At 37.6% G+C, this 26,395-nt stretch overlaps 1 protein-coding gene across 1 annotated transcript in view; it reads right to left on the bottom strand.

Annotated features, from left to right (window-relative positions):
• sugct (succinyl-CoA:glutarate-CoA transferase) overlaps positions 1-26,395 on the bottom strand; it is a 98,051-nt gene that overhangs the window by 13,624 nt on the left and 58,032 nt on the right. Inside the window, exon 13 of the mRNA XM_035412311.1 lies at positions 6,316-6,379. Coding sequence (XP_035268202.1) covers positions 6,316-6,379 — 64 coding nt within the window. The remainder of the gene's footprint in view (positions 1-6,315; positions 6,380-26,395) is intronic.

Genomic DNA, 26,395 nt, shown 5'->3' with positions numbered 1-26,395 from the left:
GAAGTGTAAACATAATCTGGAGCTTGTTATTTATTTATTTTTTTTGACTGAAACTAAGTGAGCAGAATATTTTTAAAAAGAAAGGAAATAAAAATGTGACTTAAAAAGTACAAATATACACATCCTAAGGGATGTGTATGTTTGTACAGTTTAAGCTGATAGATAAATGTAATTGTGTTATATTAGACTATGTAATTGGTTTAAAATTGATTCAGCTTTTTTCACTGTACTTATTTAGCTATTTATATCCTACATAAGATGAATGGCTGTGTACGTACATAATAAGTAAAAGAGAAAAGGTAAAACATATTTATGTTTAGGTCGACTTTCAAACTTGTAAGTCAGAAGTAACGGCATGGTGTACATAGGTTTCCAAGCTTTTGACAGAATTTAGCAGCGACAAATTTTATAATATTTAATTTACATTATATCATTCCATACACATATAACACCCTATTGTGAAGATGAATCCATACCACACCCATGTACAAACCCAGCAATGCCTTCCTGCCACGCACGGACCTTTCAGTAAGGGCTGGCTATTGACATGCCCTCTACTAAGTTCCTCTGGCTAGGTGTGCTTGCATCAGGTGGCATAAATAGGAGGGACAGCTGGACTGGTTAGGGAACACAACTGCTTCTTTGAGTCCCCCCCACCCCCCCCTCGAATGTGACAGGGCTTGAGAAATCAAATCAGTCTGACACCAGCTTGTTACCATCATACCTACAAAGATTACTTGCAAAGACAGATTTCATGCTCTTGTCTGACATAGACTTAGTAACAATGGACCATTACCCACTATTCAGCAACAAAATATTGATAATGTGTGGAGAACATTCATGCAAATATGTTGCCGTGCCACCCCTAACTAAAACTGAGCTGTTCTTTACCCTGCCTGAACTAGGTAACATACTGGATGTATTTATATAATTACCTGAGGTATTGTAGATAAACCTACATAATTGCGCTTTCACGGGAGAACTGATTCTGCATTTTTACTCAACTATTCTCATGGTTTCAGACATTTGATCATCTCAAATTGTGTGTTGGCTGCTTCTAAAACCTCTTAATTCTGATTTTGTTCTTGTCTTATTTATGCAGAATGGCTTCCAGTTGTTATTTTAAATGTTGTGGTTGCTGACTTGCTGACTCTCATTTTTGGCAGGCAAGTTCAGGCCCACTGATTTGCCTTGTTTCAACTGTGGGATACTGAAACAATATTATTTTTCAATTTTTTTTTTCCACGCCCCCACCCCCCTCCCATCAGCATCCCCCAAGGTGGCACCCAGGGTCACTGAAACTTAAGTACAGTCATTTCCCACCTTAAAATGTAATATCCATACAGACAATCAAACCAAAATGGCCTTCATTATAGTCAGCTATGTACATGATAAAACTGAATCACAATGTCAAATTGTTTATGCAAAATATATTTTCTGTTTACAACCAGCAATTTTGGAGACAATGTTGATTTATGCAGCTTAAACAAATTACAGAACACAAATCACAAATTATAGCATAGCGCTTGCCGTGAGTTTGTTCTTGGACTACGCCAAAGTGAAAGACTGATATCAAATAATAGGAAATGTTTGGTTGCTGCTACAGGTGGTGCAACCAGTTCTTATGTTTAAGGGGCCAATTACATTTTCACATGGGTGATATGGGTGTTTGATAACTTTTATCATTATATAAATTAAATAATAATTGAAAAAATGTATTTTTTGTGTGTTCAGTTTCCCTTTGTCGATTATATTACATTTTTTTGTAAAAAAAAATTAAACCAATGTGACAAATATGTCAAGACAGAGGAAATCAGGAAGAGGGCAAATACTTTTTCACAGCACTGTAAAAAACATTCTGCAGTTGCTCAGGCATGTATTTACTGCATAACGGCTATAAGAGCCAAATGTCTCATGATTCTCTCATTCTCTGACATTCAATGGAGTCCCACACATTCCTCTCTCTTTCCCTATTTCTTTCAACATTTTTTTTACTTCTTACTGAAGCAGAATGGCTTATCCTTAATGCTGACAAGTACATGCAATAGCACTCAATTAATGTTGTCACTGCTTTGGAAGCTGATGTTTATGTAACACCAGAATAGCATTACAACCAATAATAAAATCAAGGCTAGTTTCATATCCATCCCAACTGAACAAGGCTGGAAGACATTACAATCTTACGTCAATGCTTGCATTTTCAGATCCAAGTGTCCTGTACAAAGGCTTTACCAGCACTTTGGCATTACAGAGGGATAAAGGGGAAAATTGTAGTCAGTTGTTTGAATGCTATTTGGTCATGGGCCAGTAATGGCAAATTCCTTGTTTCTTCCAAATTACTTTTGTTTAGCATTCTTTAAGATCCAATCTAGCAAATCTGGGCAAACACCAAGGAGGAGGTGATTCAAATATCCTGTTTTTATTTAGAGGAATCACGTCCCCAGCCCTCTGTTTATTAAAAACTTTTGCAATATTTCTGTCTACAAAAGTAGAATTCGTAAGCACTGTTTTTGATCTTAAGAGTTTACATTTCTATGTAAACACGACAGAGTTTCGACTCAATGGAGGTCATTTTAACTGCCTGTGTACAATACGAATACAATATAATGTTAAAAACAACAGTCCATTTAAACAGCTTCAGTCACAAAGCTAAATCCTAGGTGAATGGATAAGAACTGTTAAAGAAATTACATTCTTCTAAATATATCAGTTAACGTAAACCTACAAAAACAATGAAAACTGGATTTTGCAATGAGATTACTATCTCAAAGTTGCACATTTGAACTTATGCTGTTCTTTAACAGTATGAATATAAAATAAATTCAATCCACTTTATTTAACCTTTTTAGGATTCGGACAGCCTGTTCAGATAGCTCTTACAAGACAAATACCTGCCTTTATCACAGTAGTGAACCAGGAACATAGATAGCAGATAGTGTTTTGAAATGTGTAATGATTACATTGATATGCTATACATTCATATGCCTTGTTTTTCTCTAAAACTCATTCACAAAAAAATTATTACTCAATGATTCAGCCAATTATTCAAGTAACATCATAAGAATGTTGCCGCTCATCATTTTAGAGCTGTATTGCCCATAAAGGCCACAGACAGTTTCTCTGAGCTGGAATCCTTCAGCGGCATTCTTCTCCATGGATATGCTCATTTAAAACACTGAAATCTATAACTGCACACAGGAGCCAATAATGTTGAAATCCAGTGCTTGGGATTAAAGAAAGAAAGTAGGTAGAATAAAGCAGTAAAACCAGGGCAGAGAGAAACCTGTTTGCGTTCAGACTGAGTCTCACAAAAGCCTTATGCGCAGCCAAAAGGGCGCTCTTGCCAGGGCCTGTTAGTTTAAATAAAGGGGTTTATTTTGGGAAATGCCTCACAATAAATTGTTTTGCACACTCGTTAATGAGGGAGCTCCTCGCAATCAACAGTGCAAAACCATCTACAAAGATTTTTCCCCCCATCCTCTGACCACTGACCCATGCCAGACAGCACAAAGGGAGTCTATTAGAGTCACTGTTACACAGTGCAAAGGTATTGACAAGTGTTGCATTTGATGGGGATCTTTAAGCCCTTCTGGTATTTTCCAGTGCTATTTTTACTTTAACGCAATTAGCCATTAGTTTTTCTGAATTCATAAATAGAGAAATGTGAGGGGGGCAGATGATAGAAGACATTATGTAATTCACTGGCCCTCCCATTATTATTTACTGGCCAGCTCCTCTCCCTGGCAGCCATTTTAAGTGACTCTTATTAAATCTGATGCCCACTTATTACATAATGTTTACAAATGCGGCAGCTAATGGCCAACTTTCCCTTTTTGTTTGGTGGAATTCCATCACCCGTTTTCCCTTAAAAAGACAATGGACGTGCTCCATGCAAGAGCACGTTTTCACCGCTATTCACCAAACATCCATTCAGGCTCTCTTGCGCATGAGACAAAGACGACAGCAATTACAGTGGATCAGCTCGCAAATGTACACAGACATTTTTCTCTTTTTTTTTCTTTTTTCCTTTTCTTTCAAATGTTTGATAAACAAGTTTGAAAACCAAAAAGAAAGGAAGTTGTCTATACAATGAATGAGGGCTGAACTGCGGGCGCATTGACAATGACCCCCTCCATCAGACTTTTAATCTTTTTTTTAAGCATGTCACAAAGGAGGCTGGCTAGTATGAGAGCAATCTGTGCTGTATTTATTGAAGTGGAGGTCAAGCAGAGCTCTGAAATGAAAATCAGTGGTTGCAGTGGTTTTCCTCCTCTTCTGATAATTATAACCACCCTTGATTGTGCTGGGATGAAGGCAACAATGTGCATGACACACAATAATAAACAATAGATCAAAGCCTTCAAAGTGTACCACAGATTGTTTAGGAAAGTGTTCCGGAGATCAACTGATATTGAAATGCCCAAACTTTTGGTGCATAATCCTTAAGAATTATATGAAAAATTGGACATGAACATGCACCCACAAAAAAAGCCACTTGTTTCATACGTGCAGGAATGGGCAATAAGTTCAAGTAAATGTGGGTCAACTGCACAAGTCTAGTTATAGGGCTCTAAAGTGCCTCCATTTTAGGAGCATTTGTTCCTGAAATTTGATGTGTGATAGCTGGAAAAAATGTAGATGCACATCTGCTAATTGGGAAGCAAGAGTGTGCTCCCAAGTCTTTTTTAACTAGGAGCAAGTGTGCTCCTGGGAAAAATGTGAGGATAGCCAAAAAAGCATAACTTAACAGTATATATTCTACATCCTGGTTTATATGTAAGAAGGTTGAAAAGGTAATAACTAGGCCTATGTAAAATGAGGATCCTTGTAGTGTGCTTTAATCATGAAATATAATTATTGTAACATCTTTATTTTATATAACTATGCCATATAATGAAAATTTCCACTCAGTAAGGCAGTGAAAACATATCCAAAATGTACAGTATATCAATCCAGAAGGAACATGTAAGCAACTGGCTCAGAAACGTTTAGAGGCCACTTTGAACTAAATCAACCATTCTCTGGTTGGTTGGAAGCAACCCTGAAATAAACCCTTTTGGAAATCACTCAAGAGTTGCTCATTATAATAACCATGCTATGAGGGATGCGGAGAGCAAGTCTTAAGGAACTGCAGACCATTCATGTCCGACCTTGGAAAATGTCTGTCTAATTTTGTCCACCCCTTTGAAGGGGGAAATGCGGTGCTTCAACACTTCAAATAAGCGCTGCAAAACATCAATGTCTTCTTTCAAAAGTAAATGTTTTGTTCTTTCTTCAGTACTTGGTTAAATTCAAGTCATACAGTATACCGTAAGTCCAAATGTGCACCATAAATACAGTTTGAATTGCCCTGCTTGAGTTGATGGCCAGATAAGTGTAAACGGAGTGGATTCTGAACCAGTCCTAATCAAAACTGTGTAGCCATACTTTTATGCAGCTAGTCACCACTATGAAAGGAGAATTAGAACACTTAAATAGATTCCATTAAGCGTCGGTTGAACCGAATGGGTTAAAGTAAAGTAAAGTAAATACGGAACTTTGTGCTAAAGTTAGAGAACAACAGAAGCAAAATATGATTGGGCAGTTGTAAAGCTGAGAAAATAAGATTCTGTATAACAAAAGATTTTCAAGAACTCCAAATAAAAAAAATTCTGTAATGTTCTAAATAATCAGAAACTGACTAAAATGGTAATCAAGGGGAAATGGAAATGGAAATGGCAATTACTAGGCCCTAGCATACACTTTTCATTGAACATGATTTTATACATAAAACTTTGCATTCAGAACTTCATTTAGTTGAACTGAATCCATACTGCAATACTGTTACATATACTGTGAATACCTTGCAACATCACACCGCTTCATTTACAACAAATTGCATTTGATCAAACAGACTCTGCTTCAGCGTTCTTATCACAGGTTCAATTGCAGTCACAAAAGCTGATATGACCTGCAATTAATATGCTGACTATCATATTCAGAAAAGTACGATGTCAGACTGTGCAGCAATCAAGTATAAATGATCTCAATGTGGTAAGGGATTATAACCTTACTGCTAACAATAACAACACTGCTTCTTAAAAAATCTTATAATAATGTAATATTGTAATATTGGTCAGTAATGATTGTGGCAATGCACACTTCATAGTCTCCCACTACACAATATCTTTTATTCACCAATGTTTTCAACAAAGCTTTTCTGCTTTTACCCAAAAGGAATGGAGGCAATCAACCGGACACTGCGACGTGTAAATTGCATTTACTGTGCGTTATTTTGGCAATGGCCTGTAATGGTACGAAGAGTCACTCACTGACCTGGTACAGCAATCTTCCCGGCAGTAGGGTGGACCATTTCCTGGATTAGGCAATTGTGGAGGACCTGAGAGAGAGAAAACACTATACATATTAGAAAAGAGCAACAATAACAAACATCTTATTAAGCTATCCAGTGGTGCTTTCGGACATAATTAACAAGATCCCCCACAGAATTTCCATGCTGGTTTTAGTAAGGGAGGAATGCATGTGGGTACCAAGTGTTATTTTTCAAGATAGCTCATCTAATTAGCTTGCATGGCAATGCAACTAATTAACCCATTTATGCGTCTACGTTCACTGTCAGACGAGGTAAGCAACTAGTACAGTAGTATTCAATTTTCCTAAATTATCGGCTTACAACTACTAATCAGCTTGGCTCAAATTTCAAAATATAAATATTCAAAAAGCAAATTGTTCTAGCCAGATATTTCTTATTTTTGCCATTTAGTATGGAAGCCACTTCTATGCATAACTTGTCTTTCTGTTATATTACAGGTCAAACTAACAGAAGGAAATAATTGTGTGGTTAGGAGCTTTAGTGTTACTGGTGGTTAGGTAACTTGTGACAACTTGCCATCATAGACAGCGTCATACCGTTTCATACAATTACTTATCAAAGCTGCTTCTCTGCATGAACATGCAAACCCTTACGACACAGAAATATTACGACTGCAAATATGTTTAAATAAAATGCATAATCAGGATCAGAAAAGATACTGCAAACACTTCACAGTGTATAGTAAAATATACGTAAGTAAGTTATTGCTGCAGATATTTGTACCTCACGCTGAAGCAGAGAACCAATCAAACAGCAGCCGAGTGCTGAATGATGAAAAAAGCCACAGACCTGACCTTACCTGACCTCAATTGCAGCAGCTACAGTGTCTCTATTATTGTATATTTGTCACACTGTACGGTTCCAGATCTTTAGAAAAATCTAATATTAGACTAAGGGAACCTGAGTAAACACAAAACACAGTTTTTGAATTATTATTCTATTTATTTAATGAAAAAAGTTATTAAACACCCTTGTCACCGATGTGGAAAAGTAATTGCCCCCTTAAAATTAATAACTGATTTTTTACTTTTTCCTGCACTAGGGCCCACTGCCTTGTCTCCTGTGTGACAATAGCATTGCACTTACAGTAATATGACCCGCTCTGAAGTTCTTCTCTACAGGCTACTTAATGAGTTGTGGTGGCCCATTAGCCTTCAACAGTAACCAGCCTGTAATTTAGATTTGGCTGTTTGTCTGAGGGATTACATTTGTGGAAAATGATACTGGGCCACAATTAGAAGCCAGTCACTGCTTTTCATTCTTTGTGGGACAAAACCACTTCCTCTATGCTTGCTACTTACTTGGAAGTGGAAAGAAAATGTTCTGTATAATTCTTAGATTACTAATAAAACATAATTCTGCTACCGATAATTAATATGGCTCTCATGTTTTTCATGCTAACTCTTCTTCCACTAATGATAACTTGAACTCTCTGGGTTGAACTCTTTTCTAACAAAGCACTCATCTACTGGCAATTAATTTATGAACAGACTTTTCAGAAAATAATATTTAAAACTGTTGATAGTTCAGAGGCCGTAAAATGTTAATTTAATTTAATTTGGTCTGCTCTGTAAGCCCTGATATAATATAATAAACTTAAATGTTGAATGATAAACTCTACGTTGCTGTATCTGCTAAAGGTACACCCTAGCTTTCAGTGAACCCTTAAAGAATAAACAAGAGCACATCAAAAGACATCCTGTTCTTTTACTGTGGAGTGCAGATCTGGTCATTTATTAATTATTCATTGGAACAAACCATAAATTGGTATAAAAACTTTTTTTCGTGCCACTTCATTATTTTATGTTTCCCACCACACAAGAATCATAGGCCTCTCTTTCTGGTCTGTCAGAACACCTTAGTTTCATTAGTGTTATATGTACAAACGTTGATGCATTCAACCCAGACAGTTACATAAGACCAGCAGACTCTCACTCATCAGCTAATGAATATATGGTAGTCACTGGGGCCACTGGTACTTCATGTACCCAGTGACGCCAGTTTTTATTTAAAAGAACCACATACGAACATCACCTCCCAATCATATATTATTAATTGGAGAGTACAGCATGTGCCACATGCCATGCTAAATAAATTCAGACTTCATACTGTGCAGGGCAATCGTGGATGAAGAGCAGACGTTGGTTCTGTCTGTCCTTTGTGGTCTCCTTCCTATGGGTGACTGCATCCTCAGAATAAAAGAGCCTGAGCACACTGTTGGAGAGCTGGCTTCAACATGTACAAACCGTCACTTTAATTATCTTATTGAGTCGACCATGAAATGCTGAACAAAGCTGCAAAAGCTATGGAGTTCATTTTGCTGATCTATTTTCCTCGTAAAGGACTGGTGACTGACAGAGGTCGTTGGTCCACTGAACTTTTCATGAAAGAAAAACAAGGGTCTCCAACTTCCCTGCTGATGATTGCTCAAAAAGTCTCAGTTATCCAGTGTGAAAAATAGGTCTAACCCTGATCTGATCCCTTTTAAAGTCAAACAGGAAAGACATTAGATATACCATATATTGGAATTGTAAAGATACACTTTAAAAGCCACAGCAAAAAGCTTTCAACTCCTGGAGTGAAGTGTAGCTAAAAATATGTCAGTACAAAACAAATATTTGTTGTAATAAACCATTATATGTATAAAATTGGGCCTATTTCTGCCCCTCTGACCATGGATACCATAAGCATGATAAAACATGTAGTAATTATGGTAAAAAAAAAAAAAAAAAATTAATGGCAATTGGGATTCTGGGTGGAAAAGGCCAGGGTCTGATACGTATTGTGAACACAATTGTGGCAATATTATGTAATAAATTCAGGTAAACTAATCTTAACTGTTTAATATATTATTTCAAAAGTTAAAATAGAAGCCATGTCATGTAAAAATACACATACGAATGCTTATTTCAGTTCAAGATGGAAATAACTGATACAACTGACACTGGTAATGGCAGTCACTGGCTTGAATATAGAAAGTAGAAAGTTTTTGAAGGAGAAAAGCAGCCAAAACTTGTTTCATTTACCCATTTAAGTATGATATGATCATATTTCACTTTGTAAAACGACCTTAAGAAACCTTTCTATGAACTTAATGAAAAGATCTGGGTCACATACTGTAGATGTGGAGAAGACCATGGTGACCTGACTGAGACAGGCTGGCAATTCATCAAGGTGCACTAACTCACTGGACTTAATTACTCCACCTTTGTGACTGAAGAAACAGTTCATTCCATTCTGGCAGTTGGACCTACTTCACTCCTCTTATTTTGAAGAGATGAAGGCAGATGTTATGCAGCGACTGAGTGTGCGCGCGCACTTGTGCCTTTGACTTCGGTTCTTCAGAGCTGTTTGCAGGGAGATTAACTGCCAAGGCGAGTCAAAAAGTGCAATGCGTTCGAGGTCTAGGGGGCAGCTGAAGGCACGGTGCTCTGAAAAAGGAAAATGCGGAACACATGGTGGCTACTTCTTTCCAGACCTGTCATTTGACTGAACCTTCCAACTAAGGGATATGAGTGAGTGTTTTGGCAGCTTTTTTTATGCAGTGGGGGGGAAAAGGAATCTCACTGTCTCTTTTTTTCTGGAGACAGGGATCTTTTTGTGTGAGATGATTTACATCTGTCCCATCTTTCATCCCAGCAGCTGGGGAGGGAAACATGCTCATATGAATACACTAAACAGAAGTGAATACTACTCTGAAGATGTGGCCTGAAATTCATTAAATGCCACCATTAGATGATAATTGCAGAGTGGTCATGCCATAAATATCAGCATCATAGAAAATGAGTGCAAGCTCTGGCCAAAAACTGAACTATGATCCACAGCATCTGGCATGTTACACTGATATATTAGTAAGTAACAGTAAAATATGTAGTTCTACAAACAATAAAGGAACAATTGTTACATATCTAGGCTTGGCACAGGGATGCGAATTTCATGCAATTCTTAAATTTAATCGATCGTCGGCACCCAAAATTCCTTTAATGACGATTAACTGAGAAGCTTAAACTTTACTATGTCCTAAAATGGTCTATAAAAAGAATGCCACAAAATGGGCCTACCAATTAACAAGCTGTATACGTATTAGAGTGATTTTATTAAAACATGCTCAAACAATCATTGAAACAGAATTTGTATTGTGTATTAAGCCCATAACAGCAAGAAACAAAATTCTAAAAACACGGATTCACGGACTGAGAAATCTACACAGGAGAGGAGGGATCACTGACATTTTTATTACAAGTCGGCTGAACTGCCACTGCAATGGTGACAAAAGATATTGCTTATTAATGCTGCTTATTAACTTCGTAATAAACAAATTAACTGCATTAGCTTTTTTTTGTATTTCAGAGAACACATGATCACTAACTCGGTCTTATGATAAAAAGAACAGATTCATCTATTCAATACTTTAAATTGTATTCTATAGCTCAAGTAGTAGGCTATTCATTTGATGAAACAGTTGCAATTTACCAACTTTGTAAAGTAGGCCTCTTGATGTGCAGCAAGCAAAAAAGCTAAGTAAAGGAGTAAAATATAATGAAGTGCCATGAAATCCCCAACAAAAGACCATGAATAGGCTATATTCCAGAAGGCTGTAACATATATTCGTAATATGAATAACATAGCCTATATGCCACTACCTAAGCATTTTTGTTCAGGAATATGTGAATATCTATGTGCATTGGGGTCAATCTGGTGTGCAGTCTGCTGAAGGTGAGACTAGCAGCTGAGACGACGCACTCAGATGGTACAGATTGTTCCACTTCATTAATGCTGCCAGTTGAAGGAACTATGACTCCTCAACGTTCCACCAGTCAAGGGGATTTGTGTCTAACAACGGAAAAAAGTGTCTCTCTAATGTAAAATCTAATCACCAGCATTAGGTTATTAGCTGAAATGGTTTATTGAAATTTTTCTTTTTAATAAATAAAATGAATGGACCAACATTCTTATTAACAATTAACAGTTAAACGACTAACTGCTAACATCCCTAGTTTGGAATATGACAGATTTTTTTTCATTTTCAAAAGAAAAAAGATAAAGAAAATTATCTGACAAAACAGCTCAAAAATGGAGAAAGAAAAATTCAAGTACAAGCATCAAGACTAACAAACAACCCAGATATAGGCCAGTTACTGAATTTAAACATATATCTGCAAACCTAAATGAAAACGGAATAATTCACAATCTGAAGATGCTTTTTATTAAGAACTTCAATATCAGAACTATCTTCTGAGCATCACAATTTTCATTTCGTGCTCAATGCTAATCTCAATGACCCACCTGCTAACCAGACTAGTACATGAGCACCACATGTGTGTCATACTGCGCTCAATGAGAGAAATAGACATTTATTGAATTTGACTTCACACTTCCATGTCTGCACATGGTAAAATGCGTGTTTACTGGTATCCCTCTCATTCAGAACGGCTGCCTGGCTGCCCTTCCACTGCCGTGACATGTCCCCCTCCAGAGACTTCACAGAGATCCGTTTAGCAAGGTTTGCGGTGGTATGGGAGGGGTATGGGGAAAAGTGAATATGAACATTGAAGGATGGCTTTAATTTAAACGTTTTATGTCGTTTAAATCTATGTATTTATGTACTGGTACGTTTGATATGAACTTCTATGAGCTTCTATGAACTACACATAGCAGAACAGTTCTCTTTCATAGGGATATTGCAAGTGCAAAGTTGCTGTCTTAGCGTCACAAATTGACAGCAGTTTTCTACAGACAAACTAACATGCACGCAGACAGATAAATCTCCCTTTTTTATCTTGCCATTTATAGGTGCTTGGCTATTCTGTTGAAGGGATGCTTACAGTATCAAATAAATCGCAAAACATCAAATCCACCTTTGCTTTAAGATTAAATTAAGGGATTGCGGCTTCTGACTGTAAGAGCTAGCAAAGCATAGCATCAGGGCTACATCCCTGCCTCTGGCCATATTTAGCATCTGTGGCAGAGTGTGGACAGGTTAGCTTCTGTCTTTCCCCTCTCATATTCGCTCAAATATCAGCCTTAACTGTTGGCTAGCTTTGGGATGAATTGTAATGTCGCCTGCGACCCAGGCCCAATTGCCCAACATCAGTGCCTGACCTCACCAATACTCTTGTGGCTGAATGGAAGTGAATCCCTGCCCCCATGTTACAAAATCTAGCCCAAAGCCTTCCCAGAAGAGTGTAGGGTGTTATAGCAGCAGAGGGGACCAATTACATATTACTGCACAAGGTTTTGGAATGAGATGTAGAACAAGCACATATGGGTGAGATGTTTGGGTGTCCACATACTTTTGGCCATGCAGTGTACAATAAATACCTGTACCACATATACTGGGTATAGACTTCATCACCAATGTCTCTTCTTTTCTCAACTTCTACAGTCACTGGAATTGCAGTGCCTTGTAACAAGGCTACCTTTGTTGTATCACCAGCATCGATAGCACGCATGTGGACATCGCATGCATTCCACACAGCTGTGTTCCATTAAAATAATTACCACCAGCAAACAAATATAGTAACAAATGTTCAAAAATATCAACGAGATGACAAATGAGTGCAAAGGGACTTGTGTTCTTTATTGACAACAGTCAACATTTATTGGAGTGAAAATATGCGAAACAACACCACTCAATGTGAAACCGCAAAGTGGAGCGAGGTCAGCTAAATGAAAAACAACAAAGCTCATTCCAGTCCATAATGGGAGACATAAGCTTGGGGCTCGGGGACTGGTCACTTTGGGAAGGCTTAGAGTCTTATTTCTACTCATAAATATTTCATATATGGAAATATAATGATGAATGCAAATGAAAGAAAAACTTTTCGCTAAATCAGTAGCTCTCAACATCTCACCAGCTATTGAAGCAATACCAGAATGTACCAGATATGAGTGCCTATGTCTTTGATCACAGTTACAGTGACTGATTTCGAATGCAAAACCACAACCCCCTTCCCAGCTTGGCGGGCAAACTTACGTGACTATGTTTCATGGCACTGGTGCTGTCTCAAGAAACAACATCTTGTCAAAATTTATCTTGTGGTGTCCAAAGTCCGCATACGTTGACATAATATTTATTCTTGCCGTGACACAAAGGACCAGCTGCATTGCTAACATTATCCATGTCAGAACATTATTACTGTATTGCTATACCCAAGAAATCTGAGCTAAACACTTCAAAGACAAAAGTCAGATAGAATCTTCTTTGTTGCTGAACATATATGTCAATGGACATTAAAGTATGATTTAGAATCATCTGGGGACATTATTTTCCAAAAAGCACCAAGATTAGTGGGTAAGCCTTCAATTCCTATAGGATATAAATTTTATCAAATGTTAACCAAATGTAAATTTATTACATATTTCACTGAAAGTATGTCTATCAAAAAATAATTTATTTTGAATTTCTTTTTACCCAGATGACAAATTAAGCCTTTTAATTATAACCACTGAGAAAGCAACAGAGCACAGTGCATCATGTCATGAATTTCTATGGGTTATCAGTGAGTTTACAGTACCTCATCCACAGTAGACTGGAAATCAATATCAGAATTTGGCTGTGCATAAAAAATATTTCATTCAAAGCAATCACTCATTCTGTTAGTGAGAGCTTGAATAATTTGAGACTGACTTTTGGAATGATAGAGGGCTAAAGCTGTCAACATGCAATGTTTTATCCATTTACACGTGTCTAACACATCTTGCTTGCTGTTAAATGAATGACACTTACTCAAAGGCATAAACCAGCAAATAGGAGTTAAATGAGTTTTGTAGTACATGTGCCTTTCATTTTTCTAAACTGGACTTTTGCAGCTTGACAGTATACAAGAGAGTGAGCACTGAAACTTGATATTATCATAACCTTAAAAATGACTGTTTTATTAAATAAATATTTAAGCATTATCCCCTGGTGGCATTAACAAGGTTTGCTGTTTCCACGGATTCATGAAATTGTATCTCATTTTTTGTATGTACACATACATCCAAATAATAGAATAATCCAATAAATGTGCCACCCTGATATTTTTGGTCCATTTATAATAATAGAGATCCTTGTCCTGCTGCATATGCTTGTATTATTCATAGATGATACAATTTATATTAAAACAGAAGTACTGGGCACTGACTGATAAAACCTGTTTAAAGGTCTTGTGAATCTGGTTAACTTCCTTCCTTTGACGGTAAAATATTGTTACAGTGGAAGCTGCCCACCCAGCCAATCAGAGAGTGAATTATGTTTCTAACGATGCTTTTTCTACTTGAAGCCAAAAATAATATTCAGAATCTACTGCACTACATTGACACACATAGGCATCATTGATGGAAAATATAAGATTATGTCATAGTAAAGAGGCCTGACAGGCCCAATCAAGCAAAATATGTATGAAGAAATTTAAATGGCAAGCCTTGAAATTTGGATGTGAAGTAATTCAAGACTAATTCATCGTAGGAAATGCTTCAAATCCAAGAAAGCGTATGATGAATTTGGCAAACTCAAGACTAAAGCAGAACAGAAGAGGATATTTCTGGTAACGACCGCATGCTACAGTATGTGTAATCATACTAGATATCATTCAGTAGATTAATCACTCTCAGTCAAGTGAATAAATTATTGTGAATGTTTCTTTTTCATAATCAAGTCCAGTATGTTTAAAGAAGATATACTGAAACAAAGCACATGAAGGCAGAAGCATGAAAGTTGCCTTGGATGTTGGTCACAACAGGTGATAACAGGCAATGTGATAAGCATGACTGGCTAAAATGATCATTGATCTAGCAGGTTTGTAATGGTTTTTCATTTACATACAGTATGTTCTAAATGTTTATTTAGGTAGTCGGGTGATGTAACTATCACTGTGCAATAATCAATATCACAAATTGAATATTCTATTTGTTACGGTGCATGTCCACTGCAGCGTCAAACATCGCGTGTCGACGCGTCGCTTCACGTCGCCTAGCTGCTTGGGGGCGTGTCAAAAAAATATGTGGTGGGCACTGGTGGGTGTTACGAAGTCCTGATGAAAATGTGTTCCCGTTCATGCAACGCGTATAAATATAGGAGCATCACAATATACTTTGTCTAATAAGCTTGCAAAGGAGTGGAATAACCAGAATAAAATTAACATTACTCTCCAAGTATAACTGACTTAATTTTTTTAAATTAAGTTTTTGGGTTAGGGGTAGCGGAGTTAGTGCCAAGTTAACAAGCTAGCTATCTATCGTATATCAAATCGGATAATTCGCCGTCAATTTTAAATCCAGATAACATCCCAATATATCACAAACCCGCCATGGACTGCAACAAGAAGCTAGTAATAGCTGCTCTCTACCTCGTATAACACCGGGAATGCAGCTACAGAAATGATCAGTTTTTCCTCCATCCTCAAAATGCGCGGAACTTTTGTTAACGAACAAGATTTTGGCTAGCCGGCTGAAGAAACAGCAGCACAGCCTTCACCTGATTGGCTCAATGGAACGCGCTCGACGGATTAATTTGCATAAAGTTGAGCTATGCTCAACTTTTTCGTCGCACTGCTACCCGTCACTTCAGCGCGCCGCTACCAGAATGCATTGCGGGGCCAATTGACGGTTGTCCCATAGGAAATGAATGGGAGGCGTCAAATTGCGCTGCTTTCGACGCTGCAGTGGACATGCACCGTTATGCCATCACCTGACCACTATCAGTATATTGCTGTAGAAGAGGACTATAAAGGAAGTGTCATTTATTTTATTGCATTTAATTTTTAGGCTTTTGTTACATTACATTACATTAGAGGCATTTAGCAGACGCTCTTATCCAGAGCGACTTACACAACTTTTTACATAGCATTTTTTACATTGTATCCATTTATACAGCTGGATATATACTGAAGCAATGCAGGTAAAGTACCTTGCTCAAGGGTACAATGGCAGTGCCCTACCCGGGAATCGAACCTGCGACCTTTCGGTTACAAGCCCAGTTCCTTACCCACTGTGCTACACTCCGTCCTTACTTTTGTCTGAGAATTGTTAAGAACTGTGAGAATATATTGACTTAATAATTATATTATAATAATTATATGATCTTTATTGGCATCATTATAATTAAATGCCATTACTGATATTTAGACTGATGTAATCACATGGCTTGTTGGATGGATAATTCAAAGCTGAGAGTGCTGCTGAGTGAAACTTCCATGGCCAAGAATAGAGATGATCTGTTCCCCTGGCCTTGCATTCAAGTAACATCTGTGAAGTTGTGCTAAGAACAAAATGGTATACAACAAAATTCAAACTAACACTGTGATTGCAATACCTCAGCACTCATTTTACATTGTTACTGCTGCATCCTCATCTCTCTCTATATCTCTCTATTACCCTTTAGAGTCATTCCTGCAGTATCTCTGAACCAACTGTGATCACAGACTAAATTACCTATTATTATTATCTATTGTAGTTCAAGGGTCATCTTCACACAGTATCAGTATTCACGAATGGAAATTGCATGCATTTTCAAGGGCAGCTTTTTAATCTGATTTATACATATAGCATGTCAGGACTACGCAACATAGACAAGTTATCAGTGGCCTGCTCGTCGCTTGGCACAACTCATCACAATCATAACATGCATGACTACCGCTAGCTGGGTACAATATAGCCAGCTTAGATCACAGAATGTCACAATGTTTTAATTCAGCACAATCTACATTGGAGAACTGACAGTCTGTTTTGGATGCTGGATGCGTTCCAGCTGTCTGTGGAGAGTTACAATGACTGGCCTTTGATCTGAGTCAAGATGAACATCCTTGTGATGTTCCCATACTCGCGGCAGTTGTTGAATGCATAGCACTGACTATGAATTCACTGTACATTTTTCTATGGGAAGGATAATTGAGATACAATAGTAAAATGAAGGGAATGTGTTGCTGATTTACTCTAAACAAACTGTGTCTTTTAAAATACCGACAAAGCTAAATAGCGAACATTTTTAGAGGTGATTTGTTCATAATCATTTCACATGACTTCAGCATAGATTATAATTCTGATGGTTTGGATAGATAGGCAAAGTCTAATACTGCAGACAAAACAATGTCTGAAATACTGTAATTAAAACATCTTGAAAGTAATGTAGAAAATCCTGTATGTGTCCAGCTACCTAATATACTAATACATGCAACACATAGCTACTACTGTATATTTACTGTTAGCTAGCTACTGCTAGCCAGTTATTGTATTTACACAAGTATCTAACAAGACAGAAAAAAAATTCATACTAGCACCAGCTAGGTTTCCCACTCATAAGAAACCTTGAACCCACACAGTTTTAGTCTCCTAAAAGTAAGCTTATTGACTGTGCCACGGAGAAAACATTTTGACCAAGTTATTCTTTGTCAAATTACTATGACCATGCCATTGCAACCCTGGTCCTAGAGAGCTGCACGGTCTGCTGGTTTTTGTTTTGACAAAAATTGGCAATCAATTCAGACACAAGAAAGCAAGTGAGTGAAATTTATTGTGTAATCAACAGCTATAAATGTTTGAGTTCTGAGTAACAATAAAAACAGGAGACCCTGCACTGTCCTTTACCTTCCTTGGTGTGGATGATGCACAAATATCAGTTAGAACAGATAAAATCCACTGACAAATTCCAGCACTTGTAAATGCTTTTAATTCTTAATTCTGATTCATTCAGGATATCCCAGCAGAAGTTATACTAATTTCTAAAAGGACAATTTTTAAAACCTAAATCGCAATCTCTCTACCTATTTATGAATTAGTGAAACAACATTGTTGGAAGTTAATGGGGAGTAAATACAGGGGTTTAAATTACAGAAAGGTGATGTAGCAAGTGACTGAAAGTAGAGTGCTGGTGTATTGCCCATATAATGATTACTTAGCATTAGGCACCTGGACAGATAAGACACCAACACATGCTGAATCATATGACCCCCTGCCTTGAGACAGCAAAAACAAACCTGCCCAGGATAAGCGGGTATATTTAATGGCTGGATGGATGCTTCTGTGCACCAATAATTGCATTTTTATTTGTGTGAGCAAAGCTGCCATGCTAAACCTGAAATTTCAAATGAGTATAACTAATTTACAGCTATGTAATCCACATGCATGGTTTCTTAACGTGAAAGCACCAGATACTTTTCAAGTAGGGTGGGTGATGTTTTAATTTTAAAGATAATATTTTTGATCTGGAAAATGTATTACTATGGGTTGTATGGTTCATTTTTTATGATTCCCAAATTATAGTAACCTGGGGAATTATGTGTTTTTTAATATCCCGCAGTCTTGGTGTTGTAGGCTGGTGGCATATTGATTGCAAATTGCCCCCTGTAGCTTTGAGAAAAAAAGTGTTTGAGAAAAGCAAAAGTGTCAAGGAGATAACAGGTGGATTTTATTGTAAGGTGATAATTAGCTAGAAAGTGTGGAGAAACTGTGCACTTTTCGGCTGTAGCAATACTTGCTACCTAGCTAGTCAGTTAGTGAACTCCTATAGGCCGGTGATTGAGTTTGGAAAACTGCTAATTAATAACATACACACTGTATACATAGCACAGCCTACTACAATGTTTGCCGTAGTGCAAAACAATGCCTCTATTCTTTTCTGTGTCGACTGTTTTTTTTTTTTGAGAGAGAGAGGGGCAGGTGAATATAAGAACCCCCCCTTTGCATAGCCTTGCTTAGGATGCTACCAAGATGGCCACCCTGCCACCACCAAAGAACTACAAATTCCAGGGCCTAACAATTACATTTATTTGGCAACAAAAGCGTATGGCAAATAAATGTTATGTTACTTCAACATACTGCGTATTGTGAAGGAAGTTGGTTGGGGACATGAAGTTGGCAGATTGGAGAGAGACAATCAAATCTGTTTGACCGACCGCAGATAAAAGCATTGTTTGTTCAGATCACGAATCCAAGGAGTGAGTACTAGTGCCATCATGCTGCCTCTAACATAAATTGACTATGACCAAATTCAGTTTAAGTACTACTTGACAAAAGATTTTTAAAATATCCCACATATGTCACTGGAGAAAAAGTGTTCAGTTTTGTTATCTCATCATTTATCATTTTAATTTTATGCTTTTTGCTTATGATGTTGCTGTTATGTTTGATGCATTTCAGGATTCACTGTTTAAAAACTGTGTTTTTATGCTGCTGTACCCTGCCCTGTCAAATTTTAATAAATTAAACTTGAAACTTATCCCCAAGTTAAACTACAGAGATGGTCTCTAAGTTAGGATGGACAAGGCACACAAACTTGCATTGCATCATACTGCATAATTTCCAAATCATTTCATGTTTATTTGTCCTTTTAAAGGCACTCCTGTGGTGATGTATTATTTGATTACAGAAGAATAGCTGTGGCATTCCTGGGTGTGTAATTACAGGAGGCTTTACTTTGGCACAAATGCACTGCTTACTAAAACTTTGGTGAAGAAGTCCAAGAATGCAGGCCTATTTAAAATTTGATTGAAACTAGCACATTCCTTGTACATTTCTGCAGAGGTCTCCATGGAAGCTGGTGCCGGCAGTAGTTTCCTAACAATAGCAGATTAATTTATTAACTTACTATGGCTAGCTTCCCTCAGCTGAGCAGCGCCTGTCAGGCTAGTATGGGACACTATATTATCTTAATGTTGAAAACAAAAGAGCAGACAAAGTTCACCCTGGAAGATACCATTTGCCCCATCCAGAAGAATTTCAACCTGTTGGGCCGGGCACAGCCAATGTGTACAGAGCTCTGGCACAGGTTTGGTAAAGCAGTGTAAATCTGACTCAAGAGAAACAATGACCTCAAAAACAGTTTCAGTATACTGTATGTTATTACTGTCCTATCTACAATGAACAATTAGTGTCTCAGTGCCCTGCCAACCTCCAGACATATATACACTCTACTGTTCTGTATTTGGAGCCTTACCGGCTATGTAGCCATTCTGTGTCAATGACATAATGCCTGATGCTAATGGTAAGGTATTTCTGTTCTCATTAAGATAAGAGAATGTAATAATTGTGTCAGGTGTCATTTGGTGGCAGATTCCCTTGTTTCAGCTGACAGTGATGCATGAGCTTCAGTGCTATCCTCTGAATATAGAAGGTCCAGAAGAACTGCAGGTTGACTGTGGTACCAAATAAATAAAAAGACATCCATCCATCAATCCATCCATCCATTATCTATATCCTGGGCAGGGTCATGAGGAGTGCTGGAGCCCATTCCATCGTGCATTGGTCGAGAGGCAGGAATAAACCCTGGACAGGCCAATCTATTGCAGGGCACACATACCATTCACTGACCATTCCTCTCACACACTCATACCTATGGGCAATTTTAAGTCTCCCATTAGCCTACCTGCTTAGCCTACCTGCATGTCTCCTGCATGACTGTAGGAGGAAACCAGAGTACCCAGAGGAAATCCACACGGACATGGGGAGAACATGAAAACTCCACACAGAAAGGCCAAGGCTGGATTCAAACCCAGAACCTTCTTGTTGTGATGCACCACCACCATGTCACCCTGCACAGCAGCAGCCCAAGTCAAATTTGAACAGAAGCCCCACACCAATCCCTTTGAAAAGCACTTTGCCTACTCACTCATTTGTGAGCAGGTTTGTGAATGTGCCGATGTTGCATTTTCATAAGTTGAGAGAGGACTGTGCTGCCATAGTCCTGTGATGCCATATTTAAAGCAGTATATGTCATGCAATTAGTTTAAGTCTTTCAAGTAGAATATATTAGGACAGAACTCAGGCAAGGTTTTTGACTGTTTCTGGACCTCAGTATGGTTGTGCTGTACAATAAGACAGAAAAATGTGATTTCTTTAGCAAAACTTTACCAATCGTCTAACCCAGGGGTTCTTAAACTCTGTCCCGGGGCCTCCTGTGTACTCTGGTTTTCGTCCAACCACAATCACAATCTCATAATTTTAACAAGCTGCTAACCAGCTTAATTAGGTGCTTTACAAGTTTAGAGTGATTATTTACCCGATTAATCCATATATTATCCCTGAAATAGAATACAATTCCTATGTTGATATTGTGCTACATTGTGCTGATTGTGCTACATTGCAAACAATTACTTAAAAAGGTAACTTTTCTTGATCAAATGACAGACAGAGATAAATCAATAGGCTCCTAATTAGGTTGTTGAACACTTGATTAATTTAATAATTTTTTTCCTTAAACTTATTAACACAATATAGGTTTGACTCATCATATTGCTTTGTCTTTGAATTCCCCATCTTCCAGATGGTTAGTATTAGTGGCCAGGTGTCCACACTTTCACCAATTAGGAGCCTACTGCTTCACCTCAATCTTTAATTTGACGTTTACCTATTTTTATACAATTGTTTGTAATAGAACACAATAAGCACAATAAGCATAAATTAAGAAAAAATAACAGCTTGTTAAATTTCTGTTTGGAAGGAAAGCCAGCATACACAAGGGGACCCCAGGACAAAGTTTGGGGACCCCCGGTCTAACCCGTCTTCCTCCTGGAATTAATAATTTTATAATCTCAATTCCATTGGTGAAGCAGCATGCACCATTTGTAGTTCTGCATGGCATGCTGAGGTCCATAAACAGTTTTAGTAGGTTTGTCTCTGGCAACCTCTGAGTGCTTTCCCTCCTTGAACATCTTAACCAAGACACCACCCAGATAAGGGAACGTTATGTTCTTGTGGCTTATTCCCACTGAGCTTCACTTCATGCTTTTTTCTTCGACTTGATTTCTGAGATATTCAATGTTTCCGGCGTCAGTTTTTCTTTCTGGCTTTCAGTTTTCTTGCCAACATGAGCGCCAAAATGGCTTTCACTTCATTTTGACATGGAGGCGGCTTATATAAAATGATTAATTATTATAGCCCTGTGAACATTAAAGATGATTCTGATGAAAAATACATAAGAGGAGGCCGTCAGGCTCCTATATGTTCAAATTAAGTATGATTTCTGACAAGCGATGTGAGGATCAAAAGTTCAGAATAAGCAGGTTCAGAGGAAGATTGCTAACATTTGGATTTAATATGCATAAACACTGAAACAAAAGAGCAAAAACTTTTTTGTATTATTTAAAACTGACAGGCTCATGCGCAGCATTTAATTCAAAACAGTCCTGTCTTGAGACTGCGTAGCATTTCGCCTTTGATGCCGCCACAGGCTCAAAGACTAAAGCAATCTCATATGCTGCTTCACAAAGAGCCGCTGACACCTACCACTATGCAGAGGTCACCAAAAAGTCCTCAGAATAACTGATGAAAATGAATGTGAGGTGTGCACCTTATTCAACCAACCCTGAAGATCTGTACACTAATTTAAGTGTTAGATTTCGGCAGTGCACATAAATATTAGCTGTATGACCTTATCACTGGTTATAAGATGGCCTTCCAGCTGTGCTTAACAACCACACGTACCCTTAATTGGCAGGTTTCATATAGGACTTACCTACTTATTTGGGTGATATCTACCTATGGCAGCAGACATATAGCCATTAGGGGAGCGCCCAAAGCTGAATACCTTATTCGGAACTGCATAAATAATGAAGCCTAAACAGATAATGATTTATCCAAACATCAAGCCTTATATTTTTTATTTGTTTGTTTGTTTGTTTGTTTCACAAAAACATCTCTCTAGAGCAGACAAATACAATAGTACATTTAAATTTCTTGACATTCATTATTTTTTGGGAAAAATATTTACCAATGTATGCACATTCATTTGACAGTTATGTGCATTTATGCATCACCTGGCACGTGTGGAAACAACTGCATTCATTTGAGGATATTTGAGATGTTCCTGACAGCAACATGTACTAAATTTATCCACAGATTCTTCCACCGTGTCTACTCCGGCCAATCAGATTTTAAGACATCCTTTTGCTAACACCTACCTTACTCCAACCAATCACAGCACATAGGTGCTCACATCAACCAATCAGCTCACAGAAGAATGAAGCCTTCAAACGCATTAGTATTTGAGAGGAGCTGACAAAAATAAGCTGTATGGTCAAAATGGCCATGAGTAAATACCTGCAATACAACTTCTTATATTTAAGTTAACTAGTTATTTTGCTTAGTGTAGACCCTGTCCAAACACAGCACCTGAAATGAGCAGTTCAGGCTCGAACACCTACCAAAATTTTAAGTAATTTCACAGCAATTATAGGAAGTCTTTGGTTGCAGTTATTGCTGCTAGAGGTGGTGTGACCAGTTATTGTTACAAGTGCTATTACTTTTTCACATGGGTGATACGGGTGTTTGATAAATTTTCATTTAATGAATGAAATAATACTTTGAAAAATGCGTTCTGTCTTTCCTCAGTTTCCCTTTGTCTAATATAAATTTGTCTAATACATTTTGTCTAAATATATGAAACCATTCAGTGCGACAAATATGCAGTAACAAAGGAAATCAGGAAGGAGCAAATACTTTTTCAGTAGTAGTTTGAACCACAGATTGGCACACAGTAACATTAGCTAGCTAGCAACAGCTGGCTAAGTAACAATGTCAACAAGATATTATTTGCGGGATATGTTAGCCTGATATCGAGAAATTTTTTTGCAAGTTTGGATGATATGATGATGAACATACCATGCATTGTTCTGAATCATAAGTATCCTAAATAATATAACTGTTAGTTAAGGTTAACTAGTAGAATCTCGTCTAATTTTATGTTTGAACACAACTTTATTAACGTTACTTATTAGAAACGGGTGTTTCTGGATTTAACATAAGGTGCTTGCTCACAGCCATTAAGCTAACTAGCTAGCAATATAAATTATCCCCAGTTAGGATGGGGAGATGGTGGTGGTGGGGCGTAAAATGATTACCTTTATAATTCGTTTCTAGTAGTTAAAATGCTCTATTTTTTGAGTTCCTAACTGATTGTTCACTGTCCTTCAAACTAGGGGGTTTTATATAATGTCATTCATCAAATGTAGACAACAACATTTCACAAATAGATTGCATGCATCAATGGCTTCTGTGTGATATACAGTAGAAGAAAGTAAGAATTTACACTAAGATTTTTAGAAACCAAAGCTGTACAACCTGCGTTTCTAACGGCATTAATCTCTACATTATAAATTATTCTTTCAGTACCTCCCAAATTGTGATATTTATTCACATTTTGGCATTTAAATCCTCCTGAATAGCCTTTAAATGGAGCTACGTGATGCACTTCACTTGTCAGTCCATTTTACTTTTTATTATTAGCATTTTATGTCCATGTGCTACCACCAAGCATATTTGTATAGTGCTCTAAATGCTATCCCCATACTGTACCATACACATCCCTGTAGTCCCATATCAGCAACACTGGATACACTCCCCAGGCCGGGATTTATAATAAAGGCAATATTAACTGCTAAAAGACATAATGTTTGACCTTTTGTTGAACTCGTGATCCAAGTTCAACATCGCAGACTGCAAGAGCCGTTTTGCTGAGTGAGGGATTCAGCACTTCACAGCTTTCTCCAAAAGTAGTATTTAGTACTATTTTTTATTATTTTACTGTACTCCACTCCACAAAATCTTTTTTTTTTTTTCAAACAGAAACAGTAGAGCAATGTAGGCCAAACAACAACAAAAAAAAATAGGCTATCATAAATATTGCATGTGCCTTTTTGGGAAATAAACAATCTTTTATTTACCTAAATGTGCAATATACATCAACAAATAAATTTAAGCTGATTCTTAGCTCCATATATACAATATTACACATATGTGCTTCTACTTCAAGACCATGAAGCTGAACCCTGGCCTCATCGGTATTAGTCTGTATACTAACACATTTCCAGAGTAGTGTGTAAACCTTTGAGAATCTAAAAAATGTTTAATTTCTAGCTTAAAGAGGAATGCTGTTGATAAACAGAGCAATGGCTGTTTAGCTGAAATTCTTTATCTAGTCTGGACTTAATACTGACTGGATTTTAAAGAGCCAGAAACTTTAGCAATATTAGGAAAACAACAGCAAAGAAGAAAATCAGACACAAGGGGCTTCCGCGCAACTGAGCTCACTTACAGACAGCTACATCATATTTACACAGGTGTGTTTATATTTAATATCCATATGGCTGGCTCACATGAATTACAGTCTGGGTCTGCTGCTGGGTTTGGAAAAAGAAAGGACAATGCGGGCTTACCCCAGATCTTGATTTCTTTAAGATCACTTTAAGAGAGCCTAAAATGTCAGTCAAGAGCATTGCGGTTAATGCGACAGGAGTGTGCGATTCAATGATTTTATATCATCACTGGTACAGTTTCAACCATGATATGCATTTTCACATAAACCGTGGAGATCATCTTTCAATCTTTTCAGGGAAGTGTAAGAATCCCCTCAGATATACCAAACAGCGGAAGTACCGGAGCGGAGTAGTGAAGGGAGCCGTGTAGTCTTACCTGGTGCGACTGGAATGGGATTAATTTAATGGTATCTCTGAATCCGACTCCAAAATAACGCTCACTATCTATCATGGTAAATGCAGATGTGCCTCTGGCTTGTGTCGCCTGCATAGACAATTGGATATAAATTTGCCTCTTTAAAGGTTTGAGTTTTTTTCTGTGAGGACAATAAGAAACTTAAAAGGCTTTTCCTTCAATATTTAAACTTTTTATTAAAATATTTTCTCTATTTCCACTGGTGTAGGACGGAACTGGGAACACACCTGCAGTCACAGAACACTGATTTCCATCCACATATTCGTGTAAAAACTTCAATGTGCCAGGCAGCAAGCAGGAAATAAACAGCAGATGTTTACAGCAAAGGCTGTGCTGCACCATGGAACTTCTGGTGTAGGAGACCTCCTCTACAGCCATTTTAATCAGAGTACTCGGATGTGCATTACTGGTGGACATAGCAACGTTGTTCACCCATGCACGGAACACATATGGCATAGACAAGCCTTCAGAACAAATGTCTTCATATAAAATTGGCGCCCGTGATTGCCTGAGTTTTTTTTCCACTGCTGTCCCAGAATTATTTTCAGTGGAACATATTTAGCCAGTTTAAGGGAGACGCACTTTGATAAAACACGATCA

This window comes from Anguilla anguilla, chromosome 4 (genome assembly GCF_013347855.1).
Source record: "Anguilla anguilla isolate fAngAng1 chromosome 4, fAngAng1.pri, whole genome shotgun sequence".
Taxonomy (NCBI): Eukaryota; Metazoa; Chordata; class Actinopteri; order Anguilliformes; family Anguillidae; genus Anguilla; species Anguilla anguilla.
The sequence above is the reverse complement of the archived record's forward strand: the minus strand, read 5'-3'. Positions and strand labels throughout refer to the sequence as shown.